The sequence below is a fragment of the Chelon labrosus genome (assembly GCF_963514085.1).
Source record: "Chelon labrosus genome assembly, chromosome: 1".
Classification (NCBI taxonomy): Eukaryota; Metazoa; Chordata; class Actinopteri; order Mugiliformes; family Mugilidae; genus Chelon; species Chelon labrosus.
This window is the reverse complement of record NC_140337.1, coordinates 24,668,744-24,683,568: the sequence shown is the minus strand read 5'-3', so window position 1 is coordinate 24,683,568 and position 14,825 is coordinate 24,668,744. Positions and strand designations below refer to the sequence as shown.

At 45.8% G+C, this 14,825-nt stretch overlaps 1 protein-coding gene across 1 annotated transcript; it reads left to right on the top strand.

Moving 5' to 3' along the window:
• Positions 1 to 3,909: 3,909 nt before the first annotated feature.
• Positions 3,910 to 8,385, top strand: znf16l (zinc finger protein 16 like). Its single transcript, XM_084541176.1, has 3 exons — positions 3,910 to 4,710; positions 5,196 to 5,411; positions 6,603 to 8,385. The coding sequence occupies exons 1-3, from the start codon at positions 3,987 to 3,989 to the stop codon at positions 7,304 to 7,306; spliced, it is 1,644 nt and encodes a 547-aa protein (XP_084397302.1). The 5' UTR covers positions 3,910 to 3,986; the 3' UTR covers positions 7,307 to 8,385.
• The last annotated feature ends 6,440 nt before the right edge of the window (positions 8,386 to 14,825 follow it).

Genomic DNA, 14,825 nt, shown 5'->3' with positions numbered 1-14,825 from the left:
GTCCGAGGCAGCTACAGTCTCTCTCCTGTCGCCCTGCGATCAGACGACGACACCTCATCATCACATGCCTCTGGACGGGGCAGCCAAGAGAAACTCTGTACCGGGCGGTGCAGCAGAAAGCAGAGTCCGGCAGCTGGCCTGTCCTTTCAAAATAAAAGCTTGAACGAGAAAAGAGCCTGTGGAGGGGAGAGTTGAAGATCAGGTGGTTATAGGAGACGAATGCACCGCTGGTTTGCACTAGTGGTTGAAAGACTTCAGATTTTTTAAAAGCCGACTGGTCTCTGATGATGTCACTAATAGAAACACAGTAGAAAGTAATGAAATCTATATTCTTAACCTGAATACATATGCTGAGAACAGACAGCTCATGTGCTACATACTGTGTGCTGTAGATATGTATAGCCTGTATAAAAACAGGCAGCATCAGTAGCATTTAATAGTAGCCTACTACATAGTGTGTTGTTAAATGTATAAAACTCTAATAACTTTATTAAATAGTTGATGTTCAGCCTCCTCTCTGTTACCACAGGACGTTTGGTGAAGTTGTTAACTGTCCAGACGATTTGGACCGTTCCTCTGCTAGTGTTAGCGTTAGCCTTTTCAAATGCATTGCAGTAGTACTTTAGTTGTATTTCAGGCTCACGGTAGTATGGGCTTCATCTTTAGTGAAGTATTTCCACTGCTAGTTTTGTTGCAACGACACGCTGGGATCCTCACCTTTCTTCTTGGAGGTGTCCATGTTGTTATTGTCACGTGATCGGTGACTAGTCAACGTGATGCTTAAAGCAATGAAGTCCTAGCGCTTGTCCTCTGGAGGGTCCCAGGGGTCCACCCTGGACAGGTCTTCAGTCTATCACAGGGCTAACACAGAGAGACATTCACACCTACGGTCAATTTAGAAATCACCAATGAACCTAACCAGCATGTCTTTGGACGGTGGGAGGAAGCTGGAGAACCTGGAGAGAACCCACACAGAAAGGACCCAGTCGGCTGATGGATGGATTTTGCACGAATACAAACTTATTTTATTTTCTATTGTGCAGTGTTTCGATCTGATTCACGTCAGTTTCATTATGTAGCACCAACTCCCAGAAACCACCAGACCCAGGGCGGTGGCGGTCTGCGATGACCACCAGTTTGTCTTGAGATCAGATGAGGACTACAGCAAACACGAGGCAGACCTTAACGCGCCTCGAAAGTTTAATTTTGAAGTCAAATCGGATTCATTTCCTGTGTCGCTCTCGTGGACTTGACTCAATCACTGCATTGTCCTGTCCTGTAAGGAAGGCTGTCACATAAATATTCTTTGTATTAGTTTATATTTTAAATGTATATTCATGCTGCAGCCTCTCTCTCTCTCTCTCTCTCTATCAGGACATCACTCTACACCACCAGGTTTTATTTAATTTTTCTGTGATTTGACGCTAAGAAGTTCCCACATTTTCTCCTTAAAATTTGAGCACGTGGCTTTCAGGTTAATAATCATTCACTGAGCAAATAACGTTTGTCCCGTTGCCAAACATCTAAACAGAGCAGGGGGCAGGGGGACGCGGGGCTTTTAATGCAGCTGAATATTACCACAGCAAATATTTTCTTGCAGATTTACACACTAAACTTTCCCCGCTCAGTTTTCCTTCTGATTCGAGTGGATGCATTTTTTTTTTTTGTTTTGTTTTTTTCTCAGTCAGACACCCCAGGAACAGACTCAGCATTTCCTTTCCCCCGGTTCCTCTTGTCAGCTCAGAGGCGGTGCAGCCAAGAATAACTAATCTGAAGCTGGTACAGGAATTTATGAGGCCAGAAAACACAGGCAATAACAAGACGCACGATGGCACTAAAGTGATTAACATTCTGCAAGGCGTCTGGAAAAATCTACCGTCGTATAAATATGTTTCATTATACGAGGTAGCTGTCAGATGACCATAGTGTAAAGTGCGAGACTTATAAAGGTGCAGTGGGATTTTAGTGTCAGTGGAGTAGGTTTAAGAAATGATCCCAGACGTTTAACTGACTTGATTTTATCCTTCCTAATATTGTGTAGGTCTCTCTTGTGCCTCCAAAACAGTTGGGACTCATCAGGGAATGGACATGGGCCTTCTGAGGGTGTCGGTCCTACGGGTTGAGGGGAGGGGCCTCTGTGGATCATCCCACAGATGCTTGATCAGTTTGGGATCTAGTGAATTTGGAGGCCAGGTCAACGCCTTGTGCTGTTCTTCATGTTTTTTTTTTTTTTTTTGAGTTGTTCCTAAAGTGTTTTCTATTTTTTTAATTCCCCAATCTTTGTAAGGTAATTAGAATACTGAATACTATTTCAGTATTCATATTCTATTTTTTTATTTTTAAGATATCATATAACTGATGGACAACATTTTCCTTAATCAGAAAGAGAAAGGTACAGAAGCCCCACCCCTTTACATTTGATAACGTTGAAAAGCCCTAAATGTCCTCTGTAGATAGCAAAAGAACTTAATTCAGTAGTATGCAGTGGGTGTTTACAAATGTCCCCCACAGAGGACAAATTTAAATTACTGGTAGGTAGGAGGTCATGATCCTCAGCCAGAAATTGGGAATTTATCAAAGATAGATAGATAGATAGATAGATAGATAGATAGATAGATAGATAGATAGACAACTTTATTGAGCTCTTTGGGAAGTTCCTGCAGGGAAATTGACATCTCCATCGCATACAGCACTGTCGGATATACATGTACAAGAATTGGATAGAAAACGAATGAATAAACCCAAAATACCCAACACCCAGCCCAAAAAAATGTATAAATATTGTGACTGTACATGGTTTGTTATTGCACATTCTTAAAGAGAAAAAACAGACTGCACATTATTATTGCACCCTAATTTTATTCAGAAGGTCAGAAAAGTCAGAAAGCTGACTGCCCCCTCTGTCTTTCAGTTCTTCAATCAAAGCAGCAGTAACGCCGTGGAAAGCAAGCAGAATCTAAAGTGAAGTAAATCGTTTTACCCTGCAGAGGGCAGTAAAAATTCACAAAATGCCAAAAATACCAAAAGAGGATGAAAAGGAAAACTTGCAGACACAAACTCCAAGTCTGGTCCAGTGATGTGGCATTTTGAGATAAATTGCTTGAGGGTTATGAGCCCAACAACGGCAAAGTTGCGAAATAACAAAGAGGAAAAGAAGAAGACAATTACAAATCCATTCATCACCTTCTTCATCATGGATTCTGACATGAGAAGCTGGACTAAGCCTTTACATGAACGCATTCACTGTCCACACAGCTGCTCGAGGGTCATTGCTACGTGGGGGGGGGGGGGGGGGTTCTTGAATGCACCAGAGGCTTTTAAATAGGTGCCCGCCCCCCAAGCATTGTATAATCATGAGATGAAAGGTCACCGTGATAGATTATATGTCTAAAACTGTTGTGACTCATCAGAGAATGGACATGGGCCTTCTGAGGGTGTCCTGCGGTGTCTGGCAACAGAATCTTGTTAGTGGGGTGGCAGGGGCTTTGAGGGGAGGGGCCTCTGTGGATCATCCCAGAGAGGCCCCCTGGTCTGGTCTGGTCTAGGTGGGTGCTACATGGTGCTAAATACAGTAACATCCACACCAATGAATGTAAGGTCCAAAAGTTTCCCAGCAGAACACTGAATTGTCACAAGATGGTCATAATGTTATTCACGTCTCCTGTCAGTGGTCATAATGTTGTGGCTGATCGGTGTGTGTACATATAGGCTTGCACTGTACCGCCTCATTATAACAGTTAATGCCAAGAATGGTCATCTTCTCCTGTTTGTGGTCATAATGTTGTGGCTGATAGGGGTTGTAATTACACCTTCTTGCCGCTGGGGGCGGTGTTACGCACAGTTGCTGCCAACAATACAATAGAAGAAGAAGAAGCAGCAGGCCCCGCCCACAGCCTCAGCATCATCCAAACATTAGCTTGTTCAGCGCCGTTAGCTCCTCCAACGGTCCGGGTAGCAGAGCGTCTGGTCGGGACAGGCCTCGGTCTATGAGTCGCGAAAGAAACCGGAGCTCCGCTGAAACGAGTCTCTCCCCCGAACTCCGCCGCGCCTCCATGGAGTCTCCCGGGTCGGTCGGTCGAGCTGAGTGCGATTTCCTGGAGCTGGAGCCCGACGAGGAGCTCCTGTGCTCGGTCAGCGACATCACGGAGCACCTGGGCAGGAACATCACCGTGGTGCTGGAGACGGCGCTGTCCGAGATCCGGAAGATGGTCAGCATCAGGATACGGGTCCTGAAGATGGAGCTGCGCGAGAAAACGGAGGAGATCGACGAGCTGAAGGCGAGGCTGGAGACCGCTCACAGGGACAACGCGGAGCCGTCGGCGGAGCCCGGCTTCAAGAAGCACGACTTCTGCCCCGGGACCAAGCACGGCGGCGCCGACCCGAGGAGAGCCAAGGCGGCCATGCCCGGCGTCAAGAAGGAGAACATAAACGCGATCTGTGACTACCTGATGAAGGACAAGAACTCGAGGGGCTGCGCCGAGATGGAGGGGGACCAGAGCAGCCAAGCCAGCAGTGACCGGGAGGCTCGCCAGGAACCGGAGTCCCTCCACCTGTGGCCGGACAACGGGATGGTCGGGTCCGGGTCCGGGTCCGGGCCTGTGCACGGAGACTCCACCGCGGATGACATCTTCAGCATGCTGCCCTCCGGTAGTAAACGGATGTACGACTACGAGTGGATAGCACCGATGGACTACTCTGCAGACATGAAAGGTAAAACACACTCTGCTTTTAGATGTCTGCACCCATCTGCCACAACATTATGACCACTGATAGGAGAAGTGAAGAACATTTAAACCATCTTGTGACAGTTCAGTGTTCTGCTGGGAAACTTCTGGACCTGACATTCATTGGTGTGGATGTTACTTAGACATGTAGCACCCACCTAGACCAGACCAGGCACCCCCACCCAGACCAGACCAGGCACCCCCACCCCATAGCAATGAAACTCCTTTAGGAACATCTCAAAAAACCTGAAGAACATCACAAGGTGTTGACCTGGCCTCCAAATTCACTAGATCCCAAACTGATCAAGTGTCTGTGGGATGATCCACAGAGGACCCTCCCCTCAACCCATAGGACCGACACCCCCTGATGAGTCCCAACTATTTTGGAGCCACAAGGGAGACCTACAGAGGAATTTGGTCATAATGTTATGCCTGATTTGTCACTGTGTTGCCCCCCTCTCACCCCCTCAGTCGTAAAGGAGCCCGAGTGCGAGAACGACCAAAGCGGCGAGACGGAGGAGGACGAAAACGAGGACGACGAGTCGCCCAAAGGGGACGGAGAGGATCTGGAGGAGGCCCAGGCTCCGCTCTCGATCGGCCAGCCCTCCGAGTTCTCCATGGAGCCTCCCAGCTCTCCGGAAGAGGGGGGCAGTTCCCTGGAGGGCAACGCAGACGGACCCGAGGCAGGTGAGGGTAGACGTCGGTCAGATTAACGGATGCGAACACATCAGTGGAGTGTGAGTTGTTGCACCCTGTCAACACTGTAGATCACAAGCAACGATGCCGATGATCAGATGGTAAATATTTTTCCAGGAACTATTTTTAATCCAGATTTATGGATTTAGGCATGTAAGCAAAAAGTCACCAAACTATCTGAGTAGGTGCTAGGTACTGGGACTAAAAGATGTCCTCATGTACATTCACTCATATTAACACGTAAATAATATAGAAATTAATGCGTCAGAATACGAGATGAATGCGGGATCTTCTTCTCTGGTTCTGACTAAATCTCGTTTTTTGGGTTTAGCAAAATTCCCCAAAAATCCGTGCTTGCTGACGTGTGCAAAGGACATCAACGTAAATTATAATTTCATTTGATAATCTGAGAACGCCAACCATGTTTCCAGACAAAAGGACGGCAATCTGCTGTGTTTTTGTAGAGACTAATGGCACTTTCTTGGCTTTGTTGACTCCCAAGGCTTCGGGATCAGGGCTTAGCTGCTGGAAAACGGTGAATACGTTACGCTCAGCAACAACAACAAAAAACATAAAATGACTCTTAAGAGGTGATTATTTTATTATGCTTTTGCACCAGCATCAACCGTAACCAAAGGTAGTACGTTTTCCGACTGTTCGTTGTATCCCATCCTTGATATCCCAGGACTGCGACCTCACGTCTGTCCAGATTCTTGTGACCTCAGTAGACGTCTCATCACAAATATCCGCTACTCTTGCTAGATCAACCCCAGCAACCTGTGTCCATTCCTGGTCTTTAGTAGTCTCCTACTCTGTTGGACCTGGTGCACCCTGGTTCCCCATGGAGGAAACAGGGAGCTGCTGCAGGTCAAGGATGCCCTAAAGGTCAAAATGGACTTTGGGTAAACCCTCAGAGTAGACCAGAATCATCATAGCAGGACTCCCTTACACAGGGGAACTATCAGAACATCTAACCAGAGTCTTTGAGTAATAAAGAGCCGCTGCAAACACATGTAGACAACGTGACACCAGATAGCATCTTGTCCTTGAGATGTTCATGGTTAAGAAGGTGTATCACCTACGACTCAGTGCCTCTGATTCTGTAAAAACCATTGGGATGGTTGACTGATTATTTATCACCGTAATTAATTGTTGTTCTTGACAAAATGTTTGTGGTTTCAGGCCAGCAGTTCACCAGCCACCCCTATATCTGCTCCCTGTGTGGGACCTTTTGCCCCGACTCGGTGTTCCTGGAGGAGCATGTCAAACTGATACACTTGGACTCTGCTGGCGGTCAAGGTCTCCAGGCCCTCCAGTCCACCTCCTCCGCGGCACCCGCAATCGGAGACGGCGGCAGTGACTCCAGGAGGGTCGTAGGTGGGAAGAACGAGTGCGGCGCGGGGCTTTCTTCCGGCGGCATCGGTCAAGGGGACGGGCTCGTGAAAAAGGAGATTAAGATCGAAGGAGGGTATCAGTGCGGCGAGTGCGGCCGCCACTTCAACTACCTTGGCAACCTGCGGCAGCACCAGCGCATCCACACCGGAGAGAAGCCCTTTATGTGCCCGGAGTGCGGGGAGAGGTTCCGCCACGCCGCCCGATTAAAAAGCCACAGGCTGGTCCACAGCGGCGCCCAGAGCCCCTTCCCTTGTCCCCAGTGTGGGAAGGGCTTCTCCGTCCTTTCTGGACTCAAGAGACACCAACGGGTGCACACCGGTGAGAGTCCGTACGCCTGCCCTCAGTGCGGCCGGCGCTTCAAGGAGCTGGGGAACCTGTACACCCACCAGAGGATCCACAGCGGGGCCACGCCGTACTGCTGCCAGCAGTGTGGGCGCAGCTTCCGCCATCTGGGCACCTACAAGAGCCACCGTTGCACCCCATCACAGTAGCAAGCCTCGCTGCAACGCTCTCTTTAGACTCTATGAAAATCTAAAGTATACATTGAAGACTGGACGTGACGCCGTCTCTGAGGACTGAGTCGTCATTGAGTGACTGTCTGGTGACGCTGTGGGAGTCTTGTGGACAACGTGGGTGGGTTTTCTGAGATGCTTCCCAAGCAATTGTGTTGTTACATTCTTAACATGTTTCCCGCCTGCTCCAGGTGTTCAGATAACTCTTTGAGCTTTGAAGTTCATTCTTGACCTCAAATGATGCAGAGTGCCACAAACTCACCCGTTCTGGAGCTAACTGGTGTTTGCGCAGGTGTCATGGAACTGTAGATGTCTTGTGGACTTTAGAAAGCTTTAGGAACTACACGAAATACTAAATTTCCATGACAGCTGAGCAACGTTCATCCCTTGATGGAGACTGAAAGCTCCGGGACAAGTTGGCACTCTGTAGACCGAGCTCGGAAGTTAGACCCAGCTTCCGGAAGTTGGCCTGGAGTCTCGCTGGGAACTGATTCTGCTCCGGCAAATGGACAGAAGAGAAACAGTATTCGTACACGTCATCCGAGAACCGTGGAGTTGAATTTGTTCACAACAAAATGGCTGTGATTGGTTGAAGGACTTATCCAATCGCACGTAGAGGTATTGGTTGAAAAACACGCCCCATAATGGAATCCATACAGCCTGTTACCTGAATCGTACTCTGATAAGAATAGAGACTTGGTATGCTAAGCTAACACGCAGCATGAAAGAGCCGTAGCTATCATGACGCAGACGCCCGTTACATTATTACAACTCTATACTCACCACAGCTATAGCTGGAGTGGATTTTGACAAACCATGACACCATAGCATTCTTCAAGTTTGGACATTTAGCTTCAACACACTTGAAACCCGCACAATGTGGTTAATTTCTGAACGCAAACGATCACGATATGGTTTTAATTAGCCGACGCAGACTGTGATTTTCTTTGTTTTGTTTCATTTTGTTGTTCTGTTAAAAGAAAAAGAAAGAAAGAAAGAAAGAAAGCTGGATGATTTGTGGATAATAATGAATGGTATCGCTCATCAGCTTTGGAAATAAAAGTGTTCTTCTTTTTTGCATGTCCTCCAGTGCCTGTTGGTTGCAACGTCCGTGCTGCTAGCGTCTTCGTCAAACTGACAAACAGTTTTCATTTTACCTCTGTATGCCATCATGATAGATGCAGTTCAAGGTGTTTTTTAACCCTTAAAGCTGAACTACAGTTTTTTACAACCTGGACCTTATTTCTGGCATAAAATACGATCATTTACTCACCCATATAACTTTGGTGTCATTTGTAGTCGTTCGTCAGATATTTAGATCCATATAGTATATCCATATAGTGGGAGTGAATGGGGCACCGAAGCACAGCCTCTAAATAACAAATTATCTGCCGCAAAACTCGTTCATTTCACCAATATTTTATTATGATACGCTAGTGCTATTCTCCGTTGAGTCCGGAGTTACCTAGCACTAGCGTATCATAATAAAATATTGGTGAAATGAACGAGTTTCGCGGCAGATAATGTGTTATTTAGAGGCTGTGTTTCGGTGCCCCAGTCACTCCCACTATATGAATATACGCGGATCTCAATATCTTCTGAACGACTCCAAATGACACCAGAGTTATATGGGTGAGTAAACGATCGTATTTTATGCCAGAAATAAGGTCCAGGTTGTAAAATACTGTAATTCGCCTTTAATTCAAGGGGCAATTTGAGGGTAAAAAACAACAACAAAGCCTTCTTGCATATACCGTACGTTTATTTATGAATTCGCAATGGCACAGTAGTGGATTTACTTACTTACCGAAAGGCTGGCAGTAAAGTAGGAAAAATAACGACTCTGTAGACGTCTGGTGGAAACCTGAATTTGGCAGAATACTGGAGCATATAATTAAAAAAACTATGTCATGTTATAGACTTTAATTTTAGCAACGTGGTAATTACTGACAGACTTTGAATAGATCTAATGGTCTGCACTCACTCCAGAACACCTGCTGCATGCAGCATGACCTCCCTGCACTGATGGAGGGAGCAGGTGGGACAGTACCGCCCACATGTGGACAGTCTGCGCAACTGCAGCAAAACACATCATGACACTGAATATAATGTTTAATGTTTAAAATGAGTTCTCTATCTTTACTGGAACAGCAGATATATGTCTTAACTATAAATTCAGATAATTCAGATCATTTTACGAGCCACAACATTATGACCACTGACAGGAGAAGTGAATAACATTTAAACCATCTTGTGACTGTTCAGTGTTCTGCTGGGAAACTTTTGGACCTGGCATTCATTGGTGTGGATGTTACTTAGACATGTAGCACCCACCTAGACCAGACCAGGCACCCCCACCCCATAGCAATGACACTCCTTGATGGCAGCAGTCATCTCCAGCAGGATGCAGCCACAAAAACAGTTTAGGAACAAGTAAAAAAAAAACATGAAGAACAGCACAAGGTGTTGACCTGGCCTCCAAATTCACTTGATCCCAAACTGATCAAGAATCTGTGGGATGATCCACAGAGGCCCCTCCCCTCAAAGCCCCTGCCACCACCCCACTAACAACATTCTGTTGCCAGACACCACAGGACACCATCAGAAGACCCATGTCCATCCTCTGATGAGTCACAACAGTTTTAGACATATAATCTATCACGGTGACCTTTCATCTCATGATTATACAATGCTTGGGGGGCGGGCACCTATTTAAAAGCCTCTGGTGCATTCAAGAACTCTGACATTTAAGCGCTGAGAGTCAGCAGTCGGGACAGTGACCTTTTTAAAGCAAACTCTGTGTGTGCTCTCAGGGCCTATACACGCTGTTACAAAAGCAACACGACTTTATGTTGTTGATGCAATTCTCCACTGACACAACGAGCTGCACTCGTTCTCCCTGAGGTCAGGAGTATATTGAGTTAACCCCTCTAAACAAGCTGTTAAAGATTTTCCTGTCAAACAACAGTAAAGATCTGGCAGCACAGTTGCTGTAATATTAATGTTATCCTTTTTTTCCACCTCTACAGTAATATACAGTCAAAGGAATAGCAGATAATTAAGTTTTTTTTTTCAATTTTCTTCCAGTGCTTGCAAGAGTTTACCACACGCTGCTACATATCGTGCATATTTTTAGATTTAGACAATTATTTTTGCATCTAAACATTGTAAATTTGATAGATTATTCCCTTGGCAGTCTTGCTATAAAGATTCCACATTTAAGTGCAGTATATAAATGTCACATTTGAAATAGTAAGTACAAGTTTTAAGACAAATAACACAACTTCAAATTGACCGTGTGTCTCTTTTTTCTTTTTAAAATGAACTTTGCTCAGAGAACAAATCTGAGGCTGAAGATTCAGAGCAAAACAACAGTGTAGTTAAAAAAACAAAACTTTATTAGTTTTCAATTAGAAGCGAAGGAACATCGTGCATCCCTACGTTAAACTTAAAATCAGCAACTGTGCATATCTGGACATGAGCTGAGTCCAGATGCTAATAAATAAATCTGTTAACATAAATCCAAGTTTAATAAAGATGAATAATAACCGCTTGAACATGTGTGGACCATAGACTGTATATAAATATGGACTACACGTCCCCACTTCCTCTCATTGGCCAAACTGACACTACTTTCCCAGGGAGGGATACAGGCGGCACCATCTTGCGAGTTTTGATCAGTACGGTTCAAGAGTGGAGCCACATGGAGTCGTGATATCGATGCCCCGCCCACAATTCCTCCAGACTCATTTGCGTTTTCATTTAATTAATACTACGCTCTGCTCTACCTTCACCAGTTACAAGGAAATGTTGAATTAGACATTGTACTTATTATTTTATTTTTTTTACAGTCCCACGGGACCGCTTTACGGAGCGGTTGGCATGGCAACTGGTAGTCGCCATTATGTCACATCCTGTTTCTATAGCGTCAAATAACTAAAACAAAAATTTACACTTGAATATGCGTCAATATTATATTAACTACCGAAAATGACAGAAACCATCCTTGAAAAAAATTTATCTGACGTGTATTTTATTGTTTTAGTTAGTTTGGCCCAAGCCCCGCCCACTAACATGGAGGGGGTGGAGCTTATGACCTATACTGCAGCCAGCCACCAGGGGGAGCTGTACTTGCTTTGGCTTCACTTTAGAGGAGCTGTTCTGCCGCCTATCTTTATACAGTATATGGTGTGGACTCAGTCAGTTTTGTTTTCCCACAATGCACTTTTTTTTCCCAAAAAAATGCTGTTTTCTATCCTTTGAGCTATTGATATCATAAAACACCATTAAATATAATCTCACTAAACTAAAATTTACGGTGATATCCTGCATTTAAGTTTTAAGTAGTAATGTAGATTTACAGCATTTTCTAACCGAGCTTCTACCAGTTGGAGTGGGTGGTCATAAATCCATGTGCAGGAGTGTTGCTGATATTTACCATGTGTGCTCACCTGCTGTTACACCCCCTCAAAAAAAAAAATATTACTTCAGAGGATTTATGAATGGAACAGTTTTGAAGTTGAGTTGCTTGCAGTCAAGCTCTTAAATCCATTCCCTGACTATGGGATGGTTTTGGTCCGTATGTTTGACGCCCCTGGCCTCGGCTGTGCCTCTCTGTGCCAGCTAATAATCTGTAAAGAAAGTAAAGCCCCATATGATGTTCAGCAGATTAAATTACCAGAATAAAAGAAGGAAAGTATGATATAATACTCACAGGACTGTCAGCCGGTGTTGAACCTGTAAATCTGAGCTCAGAGCTGGGGCCTCGTGGACGGTGTAACACCATTAATAACCATTAGTGAATCACCCACCGGTAACGTGTTAGAAATGTATGATATTCGCATGGTTTTATGCAAGAGGAAAAAGATTACTGTGGAGGTTGTAAACAAGCACCGAGATGGTGCCCCGAGAGGAACAGTTGCATCAACTCACGTCCGATCGGTCGCTGAGGGGCTTTAAAGCTCAAACATGCAACAAAAAAAAATAAATAAATAAATGTAATTGTCTACATTATCGCAGAGTGCTCATGTCTGAATCTCTGCTGGGATGAGGATTTGTTTTTTACTGCTGAAGAAGATCTATGTTGAGGCAGCAGGTCTCAATTCCTCCTTAATCATTGGGATATTATTGGCATCCACCAAGAGCCGGCAGCTGCAGGTCTCAGTCTTTCTGCTTTAACCCTCCTTGTCCAGGATTTTCTTTTGCATGAGCTCTGAGGATCCTGAAGAACAGTTCTTTACATCAGCCTCGATTAGATGTGGGAAACTCCCCAGGGAGTTAGTGGTTCAGTGATCCGTGCTGCATCCACATGCTTCAGCAAGTCATTGAACCCTTGAGTTGCTCTCAGTGTGTGTTACTGGTATGGGAACCATAGATGGTATAAAGATAGACGCCATGACTCACTCCTCTAAAGTGAAGCCAAAGCAAGTAGAGCTCCCCCTGGCGACTGGCTGCAGTATAGGTCATAAGTTCCGCCCCCTCCACGTTAGTGGGCGGGGCTTGGGTCAAACTAATACGCTAAACGTGGCTCCACTTGGGCCGTACTCAGCAGACTCTGGCTCCAAACTTGCAAGATGGCGCCGCCCGTATCCTCTGGAAACTAGCGTAATTTTGGCCAATGCAAGGATGCATTGTCCATATTTATATACAGTCTATGGTGTGAACGTGTGACTGTAGCATATGGCAGGAAAGTGCTACAAGACCATTTATTGATTCAGTTCGACTAAAACCCCCAGAGCGAGCGCTAAGGTGACAGTAGCAAGGAAAACCTTCCTTTTACTTACGAGGAACTTTGACCATAACCCAGCTGGTTGTGGATGTAGATGGACCCATCTGCTCAAAGCCTGCTCGGCGGAGAAGTGGCCTAGGGAGCTCAACACACTGCAACTTGAGAAATTAAGAAAACCTTTTCATCCATTTGACAGCAGGTGCGTTGCGTCCCAGGCAGTTCATCACACCGTGAGGTCCTTGGAGCAATTCCGTTGGCGCTTCGTGTTTGCTCGTGTTGTGAGTATTTGTAGTAAAGGATGATAAAGTTTCCGTTATTTGCTCGTGTTTTGTCTGTTTGCAGTACGTTGAACTCTCTCGGCCACCGTAGAAATATAGCAAAGAGGGCAAGGGTGGAATGGAAGAGCTAGGGAAATTTCAGCATACCCTGACGCTGGAAGAGCACCAGCTGGTTCAGGAACTGGAGCCAATGAAAAACAAGAGCTAACATGCAGGAGGCTAACTGATTTAGGAGCTGATGGTGACAGGTTAGGAGGCCCCAAGCTAGACCCAGAATGGTTTGACTGCTGCTCTTAATGTTTGCTATCTGAGTCCAAACTCTAGTCAGCACAGTTTGCATGTTCTCCCTTCCTCCCACCGTCCAAAGACATGTTGGTTAGGTTCACTGATGATTCTAAATTGGCCGTAGGTGTGAGTGTGAATGGTTGTCTGTCTCTCTGCGTTAGCCCTGTGATAGACTAGAGACCTGTCCAGGGTGTTACCCCGCCTCTCACCCCAGTGACAGCTGGGATAGGCCCCAGCCGTCCCTCGACCCTCCAGAGCAGGACAAGGGGTTACAGAAAACGAATGAATGAAGGGACTTCTATGCCTCTGCTCTGGCGTCAGCGTTTTGTTTGTGCAGCAATGAATGGCTTGAGGGAATTTCCTTAAATTCGTCATCCCCCTAATTGCGGCAGCACCAGAGTGTCTCACCGTCAATAGCCCATGTCCCTCAAAAACACTCATTGCTCCTGCGTGACTCAGTTCGAGTGTCCTCTCAGCTGTCTGCCTCCTCTGTGGAACGCAAAAAAACACCATCCCATCTGTTCCAGGTTCACATCTCTCGTTGTGCGCCGCAGCCACAGCGACCTTTTGCGACCATGCCGCTCACCCCGGGCCCCTCGACTTCTAACAGTTCGGAGAGGGAGGTGGTCTTGGTTGCGCCTCTGTTTTTTTATTTTTTTATTATTCTTTCCACCCATTTCCCTGTACAGGCTGAGCTCGGAGGCACCTACTGTTGTCATCAGTTACTGATTCCAACATCGTTACCACAGCAACCCGTGCAGATCGGTTCGGGTGATGCTTCCCGCCGACGGTCTGTCCTAAAGATCTGAGCGGAGAAAAAAAAAAAGAAAGAAAGAAAGAAATGGATTTACCTGCAGTCTGAACACAGCCTAATGTCTAAGAGCTGAAGGTTGAGTGAAAAGATACCTCCTCCTCCTCCTCCTCCTCTTCCAGCTGGTGCTTTGAGGAATGAGAGAGGGAAATGTGGGACTTATGTAATATATTAATATATGTTGAGGAAGCTACAACTACATCACTTCACTTTTATCTTGCACTTTTTGTCTGCAGCAACGCATTTTCAACCCATTATGATTTCCACTGGGGAATAAAAGAGCAGGAGAGTGCATGAGAAACAGAGAGAGAGAGGGAGAGAGGGAGAGAGAGAGGGAGATAAGGAGAGAGAGAGAGAGAGGGAGAACGTGTCAGTATGCTATAAAAACAAGCCTCT

Coding starts and splice junctions, on each gene's coding strand:
- znf16l (XM_084541176.1), top strand. CDS start 3,987: ATGAGTCGCGAAAGAAACCGGAGCTCCGCTGAAACGAGTCTCTCCCCC. Junction 4,711..5,195: donor CTACTCTGCAGACATGAAAG/GTAAAACACACT, acceptor TCACCCCCTCAG/TCGTAAAGGAGCCCGAGTGC. Junction 5,412..6,602: donor CGCAGACGGACCCGAGGCAG/GTGAGGGTAGAC, acceptor TTGTGGTTTCAG/GCCAGCAGTTCACCAGCCAC.